General features: G+C 44.0%; 1 protein-coding gene across 1 annotated transcript; it reads left to right on the top strand.

The window, feature by feature from the left end:
* The first annotated feature begins 1,007 nt into the window (after window positions 1-1,007).
* Window positions 1,008-11,057, top strand: CLRN2 (clarin 2). Its single transcript, XM_077876815.1, has 3 exons — window positions 1,008-1,737; window positions 7,768-7,947; window positions 9,175-11,057. Exons 1-3 carry the CDS (start codon window positions 1,485-1,487, stop codon window positions 9,438-9,440), a joined length of 699 nt encoding a protein of 232 aa, XP_077732941.1. The 5' UTR covers window positions 1,008-1,484; the 3' UTR covers window positions 9,441-11,057.
* The last annotated feature ends 329 nt before the right edge of the window (window positions 11,058-11,386 follow it).

Genomic DNA, 11,386 nt, shown 5'->3' with positions numbered 1-11,386 from the left:
GACCCGGGATCGAATCCCACGTCAGGCTCCCGTTGCATGGAGCCTGCTTCTCCCTCTACCTGTGTCTCTGCCTCTCTGTGACTATCATAAATAAATAAAAATTAAAAAAAAAGAATAGTATGTCTCTTGCCTACCAGAAAGGGTTTCTGCTGCATCAGGGGAGAGCAAACATATGGCAAAAGCTCTTTGTACTAAGGAAAGCTCTACACAAGCTTTAGAGACACTCTTGTTTATTTTCATTGTGGAGAGACCACAGAAGTGAACCCCACTATAGGGAAGGAAACTGACATGTTCCTCAGGCTCCTTGCTGCTCTCCAAGTGAGGATTCTGGAACTCTTGCTGGCTAACAGTGGAAACTCCTGAACCCAGACCCATGTGACCTCCAGACCTCTGTGACCAAATAAAACTTTCACTGTGCCACTTCTCCCGAATTTGACTCCCCAAAACTATTGAGAGTTGCTGTTACCGGTCTCACATGACATTAACTTGACATAATAGATTAAAAGTCAAAATCGAAAAGCCACAGTATAAGATAGAAAGTGGAGGGGGGGCAGAAAGTAGGGAAGATTTCATTCTTAGTAGCTACAGATTAAAAGAAAAAGAAACAAATCTTCTGTATTAGAAGTAAAGCCCCCCCCCGCCCCGCCCCCCCCCCCCATGGTAGGACTATCTGCTAACACAATAGAGAAATGTTTTTCTTTCCCACTTCAGATGACACAAAGTTGGTGATGGGGGAGGATACTGCTGGAGAAGAGGAGTGTTGAGTGTTGGGGTCCAGGCTGCTCCAGCAGCCACAGACTGATGCCTGCTGCAGTTTTACCCGTGGCAGATTCACCCAGTGATAAATCCAAGCATCATATAGCCTTGTTTACACATTTCAATTAAAAGCCTTGAGAACAGAGGTCATAGCATGGTATTAATAACAGTTCTGGTTCTGACAGCAGTGACATTTTAGAGAAAGAAATGCCCAGGCACGCAGCCAGGAGCTAGACATTTGACACCACGCATTGCAGGCAGCATTCTAGTGCTAATCATCACATGCTCCTTTTCCTTCTATTGTATGCATTTTTTTGAGAGTAGTTAGTGTCTCTTTATAGTCAGATCCACCTAGTTTTGCCTGCTAATGACTTCCTGGCCATCAAGAGGTCCACGCCAGGGTTATTTAAATACCTGAAACGTGGAACAATTAAACCCTCTGCTGAAACTGTAGCCTAGTGGGAGCTATAGGATTACTTCCTTGGGTAACTCACTCCTCTACACTTGAGTCAGGTGAAGGCGGTCTCGGTAGAGACTTCCGGATGTGCTTGTAGTAAACATGGGCTGTGGAGGCAGGCACTGAGGGGGGACCAGGAGGTGCACTCGAGATCCCGAAATGGTGTGTTTGGAAGAGCTGACCCTGGACCAGGCAATTGCAGAGTGTCCAGAGAATGTCAGCGACTCTCGCTGCTGCCTGGAAACCTGCGGGATGACCTGCACCCACTAGGATGCCTGGATGGTTCAAAAAGGCGTGGTATGGGCTGGCATCTTTACTCAGCTTCTCCTCCTTTATCCTGATCATCGTCGCCCTGACAGTGCCCCACTGGCTGAGTGGGAAAATCCTTTGTCAGACTGGAGTGGACCTGGTCAACGCCACCGATCCAGAGCTGGTCAAGTTCATTGGGGATATTTACTATGGGCTCTTCCGAGGATGTAAAGTGCGACAGTGCGGGCTTGGGGGCCGCCAGTCCCAGTTCACGAGTGAGTATACTCAGGGCATGCAAGCTGCTGTAGAACACTTTCCTTCCTTCCTTCCTTCCTTCCTTCCTTCCTTCCTTCCTTCCTTCCTTCCTTTCTTTCTGTCTTTTTCTTTCTCTTTCTTTCTTTCCTTTTTTTCTTTCCTTTTTTTTTTTTTTTTAATTTACAAGGGTGCTTATGCCTAACTATGGGATTTGACTTCTGCCTCAATCTCAGGCATGATGACATTCCTATTCAGCATCAAGAACTTTTTTTTTCTGCAGAAGTTTATAGAGACATAAAAAATAGGGATTTGTATACTTCTGTAGTTTACCTCTCTTTGAAATAACTATTAAAATATTGAGCACTTACATGTATCAGACATTCTGCTAAATGGTTTACATGGCTTCTCTCTTTTAAGCCTTATAACAAATTTATGAAGAAAGAATTCTTAACATTCCCATTTTGCAGAGGACTACACTGAGACTTGGAGTGGTTATATAACTTGCCTGAGGTCCCCCAGCCCGGAAACAGCAGACTTCAGACCCATGCCACGTGTCGGGGGCATTCTCAGCCAGCCCAGCACGCTTCCACTTCTATTTATATAAAAGCTCCAGAGTCTCAGAACAGGCAAAGGGGCTGCTGTATGCTGGACTCTGCAGTAAGCCTACTTTGTTTGAAAGACCAAATTGGAAAAAAAAAAAGAAAGGAAAGGAAAGGAAAGAAAAGGAAAGGAAAGGAAAGGAAAAAGGAAGGAAGGAAGGAAGGAAGGAAGGAAGGAAGGAAGGAAGGAAGGAAGGAAGGAAGGAAGGAAGGGGAAAAGAAAGAAAAAGAAAAGAAAGAAAAAGAAAGAAAAAGCCCAAGTTGGGTGATCCTGGAGGGAAGACCTAGGGCAAGGTACTGGAAGCTCTCCGTTAACATGAGCAGGCACGGTCAGTGGCTGACATCCAGTCTTACGTCAGAGCTGCTCTGGGTGTAAACAGAGCAGAAATCCAAGCCCAGCTTATAAGGGATCTTCTGAGAATTAAAAACAAAGCAAAAAAGGCAATATTCTGCAAATCTTTAGAATCCATTAAATTGCTCGTGAGAACAGTGTCCTCCACAACCATTATTAATCAACATAATGCGATGCAAGGGGACAAGGAATTTTACTCAATCGGTTTCTATATTTCAGAATCATAGTTTTTAGAATCTTCCTTGGGGTTAAGTATCTTATTAAATGCATAAAGACAAAGCTAAAGCCATTGATAAATATAATAATAGGAATTGGCATCCCTTATATATGTGAAGGAAATGTATATTTGTTATGGATAATCAGGGGCAAAAAGCTCTGGGAATATTTATATTTACCCAACAATGAAATTGGACCAGAGATATTGGAAAGATAGCTGTTAAAAACATTACTCAATCACACACACACACACACAAAACAGAAAAAACACACACATGAAGAAGTAAAAATAAAAGACATCAAAAGGAGACCATAGCAACTATACACAGTAGGTGGTTCTGAATTGGGTCTTTTTGCTATAAAAGACATCACTTGGTGAGACAGTTGGTGGAACTTGAATAGGGTGTGGGACTAAGTGGAAGTCATGTACCAGCATTAACTCACTGATTTTGGTATTGTGGTTCTGTAAAAGAATCCATCTCTTTTTTTTTTTTAAAGATTTTATTTATTTATTCATGAGAGACACACAGAGAGAGGCAGAGACATAGGCAGAGGGAGAAGGAGGCACCATGCAGGGAGCCTGATGCAGGGGACTTGATCCCAGGATCCTGGGATCACGACCTGAGCCAAAGGCAGACCTTCAACCACTGAGCCACCCAGGTGCCCCAAGAGAATCTGTTATTGAATGAAATAGACCCTAAAATACTCAGGGGTGCAGGGGAAATTTACCTGCAAACAGTTCAGAAGAAAAAAACAAATTCCTTTGTACCATTCTTACAATTTTCTGAAGTTTGGGATTCTTTTAAAACTATACACACACAAATACAATTGGGGGAGAAAAGGCTCAATTTTTAAATATAGTTAATTGAGATTAAAGAACCTTATGAAGGAAGTTCCAAAGCTTGAACAAGGGAGTGACAGTCAATAGCAGCATGATTCCAGAGACTTTAATGAGTAAGATAGTACTTAGGGGATATAATAAAAATAGCCCTTGGTAATTATATATCATGATATATCATGTTACCATGACAACTGCCTTCTTACATTCTAGATAATTTTTCTGGTATGTTTATTATTTATTATCTGTCTCCACTCCTTTAGTATGTAGTGCCACAAGGGCAAGGATCTTGTTTTATTCATTGATGATCTCAAGCCCCCAAAAGAGTGCATCAGAACACTGGCTCTCAAGAACATTGGTTGAATGAATAACAATAAAGTGCTTTTAAATTAATTTATACGGAATGTTCCCATGCAAGATACCAAACTTGTGATCTGTGCTACACTAATCCTCCACAGTTCTGCCAATTAGGAGAAAACTAAGGCTCAGAGAGGTTAAACAACTTGCTGAAGGTCACAGAGCCTTGAATGCTGGAGCCAGACCCCAACCCAGGTTAGCCTGACCCCAAAGTTCTACTTTTCATCATGTTGCTCCTTCTGGAATTTGTGACTGGCAACTTTCCCAAAGCAAGACATCATCCTAGTCATCCTTATTGTTTTTCCAGAATTCAGCAAAGGGAGGTGGTGGATGAATGGGGATTCTCAGGGGTGGAAGGATCCAGGGTGGACAGATCCCATTAAAAATGACTAAGTGGGGATGCCCATGTGGTTCAGTGGTTGAATGTCTGCCTTCAACTCAGGGCATGATTCCAGGGTCCTGGGATCGAGTCCCACATAAGGCTCCCTAAGGGGAGCCTGTGTTTCCCTCTGCCTATGTCTCTGCCTCTCTGTGTGTCATGAATAAATAAATAAAATCTTTAAAAAAAAAAATGACTAAGTGGTCACCCCAACAAATGGAGGGTGTATTAGTTCCCTAGAGCTCCCATAACAAAGTACTACCATAAATTGGGTGACTTAAACAATAGAAATTTATTCCCACAGTTCTGTAGGCTAGAACTCAAGAAATCAGCAAGTCGACAGAGCCATGCGCCCTCTGAAACCTGTGGGGAAAGGAGCCTTCCTAGCTTCTTCCAGCTTCTGGTATCCCAGGGGCATTCCTTGGCTTGTGGCACTGTCTCCCAAGGCATCCTCCCTGTGTCTCTTCACATGGTCTTCCCTTTGTAGGTTTCTGTGTGCAAATTTCCCCTTTTATAAAGACACCAAACCACATTGGATTTGAGCCCATCTTAACAACCTCATCTTAACTTGACTAGCCCTGTAAAGACCCTATTTCCAAATAAGGTCATATTCTGAAGTACTGAAGATTGGGACTTCAACCCATCTTTTTTTTGTGGGGAATGGTAGCCAGGGCACAATTCAACTGGTATTAGAAACTGTGAGGTGGCAGCTAGTAGGTTTAGCATAATTCAGGAATCCCTAAGCATAAGCACTGTTTCCGGAGAAGGAGATGAAGCAGACACCAGCTTTGCAGTAGAAGATGGCCCAAGGAGAGGAGATAAAGACTGAGCCCTTCCTCGGCAGCAGCCAATTAAACCCCTTCCATCCCAGCTCACAGAAAGTAAACCACCTTCGTCAGAAGCCAGAGCAATTGAGCACTTTGTTTGCCCACTGGAGGAACTCCATAAATGTCCCATTCCCTCCTCTGCTTCCTTCCCAGAGGGATGTACAGAGACAGCACCCAGGGTTCATCTAACCCGATCTGCTCTCTGAAGCACCAGAACCGTGTGAGAATCATAAAGGATGTTTGAATATCAGCTCTGAGGAGGGCAATGTTCAAGACAGTTTTGTTCCCGGCTGCCTCTGGGTGTCCCAAGGGAGGTTATATAAACTTCCATTTGCAGCAACACCTTGGCTGTGATTTTCTTTGAAGACTTTCACTGGAGCTGGGCCAGGCTCCTCCTGTGTTGGCTGGTTTTGCGCCACTGCAGGTCAGGGACAGACTTGCACCTCCTATCACAACGTTCTCTTGGACAGGGCTGAAGGTTTTAAAAGAAAAAAAAAAAAAAACAAAAACAAAAAACGAGGGCACATCAGGAAAGGAGAGAAGCCTTGCAAATAAAAATCCCTTGGGAAGAAGCTTCAGGTAAAGTTTCTGACACTAACAAGATAACCACCTGCAGATTAATACACATGGAAATACAGAACTAGAAAGAAAGTTAGATTAGAACTAGGATGTAAATGTGAGGCATCTGGAAACTTCAGTGGAAAGGTTTTTTTTTTTTTTTGGAAAGGGTTTTAAAGGGAGAAGAACAAATATTCTAAATCTCAAGCTTGGGAGAGACACCAATCTTCTGTGAATACAGGGAGGCAGTTGAGCCAGCAAAGAACTAGGGGAATAAGGGGAACCAGGAAAACTTTGAGTCCCAGCTCCCCAGTGGGGACAAGGAGGGGCTGATCATCAAATGATGACACCAAATGATGAAGCAGGGAGTTCAGACTCACAAGATGGACCCTGATTTGACCACGAGGTGCTCAGTAGAAACCCTGGATTAGCTGCAGAGGAGGGGGATAATGCTTGGGTGTTCTTTAGCTTCTGTCAATTTAATTCATGAGTAACTACTGAAAACAGTGATCTAAACTCCATGTATCATGTGGCATCTGGGACTATAATCCTATATAGAATTCAGAGTCACCTTGCCCAAAGATAAGGGACATAATGTCCAAGCCTAGGCAGAAATGGGTTTAATAAAATTTACCCAGGGGCACCTGGGTTGGTCAGTGGTTGAGTGTCTGCCTTTGGCTCAGGTTGTGATCCCGGGGTCCTGGGATCGAGTCCTGCATCAGGCTCCCCGCATGGAGCCTGCTTCTACCTCTGCCTATGTCTCTGCCTCTCTCTGTGTGTCTCTCATGAATAAATAAATAAAACCTTTAAAAAAATAAAAATAAAATCTACCTTATATCCTTGTCACAAGCAGTGAGTGAAATAATGATGTAAAGCATTTGGCTCTTTATGTGACTGCTCAGTAAATGTTGATTCCCTCGGTACATACACAGCTATTTCTACTCCATTATACTGATGAGAAAACTGAGACTCTGAGGAATCACTCACTTTTCCTAAGTTAGAGAGAAACAATAGAACAGCAACAGCCACAGCCGCCTTTTTTGAGAGTTCAGTCTTTCCCAGGCAATATCTGCCATACTGTATCATTTACTGTTCATAGCTACTATGTGGTGGCCAATATAGAGAAAACAGATACAAATTAATAAGTCACTAAATTATCTGCCACATAAATATGGAAAATTGATATTATAATAGACTACTACATACATGAGTGTCCTTCATACAAGAGGAAAAATGACTACCTTGCCAAGTCATTTTGAGGGATCCAAGATGATGCTCCTAGCTTCCTATTAATACTCATTAAGTGCAATTATTATTTCTATGCACTTCACTTGATTCACTCAATAATCTGGAAAGATGGATAGGGGAGGCAGGATTTAGAGGATCCAATTTTATACTTATGGCAAATGAGCAAAACGGATTTGAAGTCAGATCTTTAAATGCCAGGTCTAGGCTTCACTCTGCTTCACCCTTCTACACTCTTCGCAGATGTACCTGAAACCTCTTCTACCTCTCTGATTTAATGAAGGCAACTCTCTGACCCAGATCAAAGCTTTTCAATCAGCCCTCCTTGGCTGACTCTCTTGCCAACCTCCTTTGCTAAAGAGACACTATCTGGGGCTGGCGTCTATTAGCTCACACCAGATCCTAGGGCTTTGAAGTCAATGCAACTTAAATTGCCAGCTGGGATACATTTAGATTTTGCATCCACTGCAAGAAAGAGAGGATTGTTGGCCAGCTGACCAGTGGCAAATCTGGGGTGCATGAATTCATCTCAGTAAGTCTCCTCCTTTTTGAGAACCCAGCCCTTGCTGCCTTGCCCTCATTCCCCTCTATTAAAGCCTCTGTGGTAAGCAAGCCTGGACTGTAGGAACTTGAGTTCAGCTCTGACACTGAAATCTTGGCTGTGTCTTCTCTCCCCCAGTCTTCCCCCACCTGGTGAAGGAACTCAATGGAGGCCTCCACGTGACAATTCTGCTGCTCCTCTTCTTGGCCTTGGCCCTGGCTCTGGTCAGCATGGGCTTTGCCATTCTCAACATGATCCAGGTTCCATATAGGGCAGTCAACGGCCCCGGGGGCATCTGCCTATGGAACGTCCTTGCAGGTAAGGAAGGCCCTCAGGGAGAGAAATCCACATCTACTGCCACCACTAGACTGAGTTCCAAGTAGGTAGGTGCCTACCGCAGCCTTCCCTAGTCTACAAACTTCCTCATGGATATGAGTGTCCTCTTTGCTGAAAGTTGCAGAATTTCTGTCACATTAAAGAGCCAAATTGGTGGCATGAGTGAGTGGCTGAGGACTTAGAGCAAAGAGGAGAAGTGGGGTATGAGAAGAAAAGAGAAGGGGGGTGGAGGGAGGAAGAGAGGGCACTGTGGGAGGAGGGGAAGAGGTAGAGCACTGCTGTGAGGGTGGGAGGGAACCTTCCAAATAACAGGAGATGAGGCACCTGGCCTCTTTGATCGGCTTCTTTTCATTTAAACCTCACAACCTGGGACGCCTGGGTGGCTCACCAATTGAGCATCTACCTTCGGCTCAGGTTGATCCCCGGGTCCTGGGATCGAGTCCCACATCAGACTCCCTGGGGAGCCTACTTCTCCCTCTGCCTATGTCTCTGCTTCTCTGTGTCTCTCATGAATAAATAAATAAAATCTTTAAAGGATAAAAAAAAAAATAAACCTCACAACCTTCAGGTTACCTGGGTGGCTCGGTCAGTTAGGCATCTGTCCTGGTCGAGCCCCACATCAGGCTCCCAGTTCAATGGGGAGCCTACTTCTCCCTCTACCCCCTGCTTATGCTCTCTCTCTTGCTCACTCTCTCAAATAAATAAAATCTTAAAAAAAATTTTTTTTTTAAATAAAAGCACATTAAAATGTGTGTCACCCCCAGCACCTAGCTGGCTCAGTCAATAGAGTATGTGTGTGTGTGACTCTTCACCTTGGAGTCTTGAGTTAGAGTCTCACCTTGGGGGTAGAGTTTACTTAAGAAAATAAAAAAACGGGATCCCTGGGTGGCGCAGCGGTTTAGTGCCTGCCTTTGGCCCAGGACGCAATCCTGGAGACCCGGGATCGAATCCCACGTCAGGCTCCCGGTGCGTGGAGCCTGCTTCTCCCTCTGCCTATGTCTCTGCCTCTCTCTCCCTCTCTCTGTGACTATCATAAATAAAAATTAAAAAAAAAATTTTTTTTAAAAAGAAAATAAAAAAACCATTGTGTCCCCCTAAAAATTTTTTCAACCCAAAGCAAGTGTGTTGCCTGTGCTACAGAAAGGTCACCTACGGTCAGTACAGTTGTACCGAGTTGCGCACCGAATGAGGGTGATGTTTGGGTTGCAGGTGGAGTCGTGGCCTTGGCCATCACCAGCTTCATGGCCGCCGTGAAATTTCATGACCTGACTGAGCGCATCGCCAACTTCCAGGAGAAGCTGTTCCGCTTCGTGGTGGTGGAGGAACAATATGAAGAGTGCTTTTGGATCTGCGTGGCCAGTGCCTCTGCCCACGCTGCCAACTTGGTAGTGGTGGCAATCAGTCAAATTCCGCTCCCGGAGATTAAGACCAAAATTGAAGAGGCCACGGTCACGGCTGAGGATATCCTATACTGATGGCCCTCTGCTGCTTACACCTTTTCCTGAGTCAGTTCTGCAGTGTGAACGGGGACCTCCCTTTGCGTGCAGCCTTAGCAGTCCAGAACGCCCATGTTCTGGAAGGTAAGAAGAAAAAAAGTGGAGGGAGGAAGGGCGGTGCCTAGATCAGAAAAGAAAGCTTTCCTGAACTCCTGGCATCCCTGCCCTTTCTTCACACTGACCTTGGAGTTAGAGACCGCTACTTGCCAGCTGTGTGGACACTGGACAATTCACTTAATGTCTGCTTCTCACTCCTCTCATCTTTAAAATGGGAGTAATAAGACCTCACTAGGTTGTAATGAGGTTGAAATGGGCAATATTGTTGCCAACCTTTGAATGAATATATGTATCTATGATTAGAGAGCACTCAACAAATATAAGGTAATGAACACTCCAATAAATACCTATAGATCCCTGCTCTGTTCCACATAATATTAGAGGGGATGTAAAGTGGCATATGGTAACCTCCCTGTCCTCCAGAAACATTTCATCTTTCCACAAGACAGGCATCAGATAGCAACAATACCACGAAGAATGGAAATACCTGCCTTCTCTTTTTTTCAAGTGGCTGCTACATACCAGACACTTCTAAGAGTCTTACATATACTGGGTCCTCGCTATAAATTCAGATTGTTGGTACTACTTTATTTCCACTTTATCGATGAAGAAACTAAAGTATACAGAGATTGGGGTAAACCAAAGTTTATACTTGTAACCACTTTGCTAATCTGTTGTTTGATAGTCAAGCAATTGGAATGCAATGTGCTAAATGCTGTAACAGCACATGCATAAAGGACTAAAGAAGGAATTTCTTCTCCCAGATGGGATGTGGCATGAAAGAAAGTATCTGAGAGTTGACATTTGATCTGAACTTTGAAAGATGAGTAGACTTTTTCCAGTGGTTTGGTGAAGGGCATGTCAGGATGAGTTAATAATGAGGGGGAGGCACAAGGTATGGAATTACAGAGAGCCTGGAAGCATGTGAATACCCAGAGGGATGAGAATGTTCTAATTCACCAGATAGATAAACCCAGTTTCTTTGTGTTGGGTTTCCCGTAAATGGTACTATGATGGTTAATTACATGTGCCAACTTGGCCAGGCCACTGTACCCAGATATTTGGTTCAAATGCTATTCTAAATGTTTTTGTGAAGGTATTTTTTGAATGGGATTAACACTTCAATCAGTAAAAGAGAGTAAAAGAGATTGCCCTCCATCTTGTGGGTGGGCCTCAACAATCAGTTGAAAGCCTTAGGAAAAAGAATGACCTCCCTCAAGGGATTGGGAATGCTGCCAGCAAGCTGCCACTGGACTCCAAGTGCAACTGCTAGATCTCCAGCCTGCTGGCCCACCCTGCAGATTTTGGACTTGCCAGTCCCCACAGTCATGTGAGCCAATTCTAAACATAAAAAATTCTTGGGTGACTCAGATGGTTAAGCATCTGCCTTTGGCTTAGGTCATGATCCCAGGGTCCTGGGACAGAGCCCCATGTTGGGCTTCCTGGCTCAGCTGGGAGCCTGCTTCTCTCTCTCTGCTCCTATTCATGCTCACACTCTCTCTCAAATAAATAAATAAAATCTTTTTTAAGAAAATGGTCTTTCCCTCTGCCTGTCTCTCTTTCTTTGCCACACACAAATATACACACATACACTCCCCTATTGATTCTATTTGTCTGGAGAACCCTTACTCATACAGGTACAAAATTCCATTAATTCATTTTCCTACAATGCCAGCTGGGGTGAATTCTTTCTCAGGTCTCCTATCTTCATGCCAAGTGAAAGTTGTCTAATCCTCTAAATTAGCTCCATCTAAAATGACACTCGATCTGGACTTACTCTATTTTGCTTAACGCTGAGCTTCCAGAGGTTTCCATGACATCTTTTCTGTTCTAATTGCTCGTGATTCCCTGCTGGGCCCATCTGTCCC

Source organism: Canis aureus, chromosome 2 (genome assembly GCF_053574225.1).
Source record: "Canis aureus isolate CA01 chromosome 2, VMU_Caureus_v.1.0, whole genome shotgun sequence".
NCBI classification, from domain to species: Eukaryota; Metazoa; Chordata; class Mammalia; order Carnivora; family Canidae; genus Canis; species Canis aureus.
Note: the sequence above shows the minus strand (reverse complement) of the source record. Positions and strands in the feature narration are given on the sequence as shown.

Coding starts and splice junctions, on each gene's coding strand:
- CLRN2 (XM_077876815.1), top strand. CDS start 1,485: ATGCCTGGATGGTTCAAAAAGGCGTGGTATGGGCTGGCATCTTTACTC. Junction 1,738..7,767: donor CCGCCAGTCCCAGTTCACGA/GTGAGTATACTC, acceptor TCTCTCCCCCAG/TCTTCCCCCACCTGGTGAAG. Junction 7,948..9,174: donor CCTATGGAACGTCCTTGCAG/GTAAGGAAGGCC, acceptor TTTGGGTTGCAG/GTGGAGTCGTGGCCTTGGCC.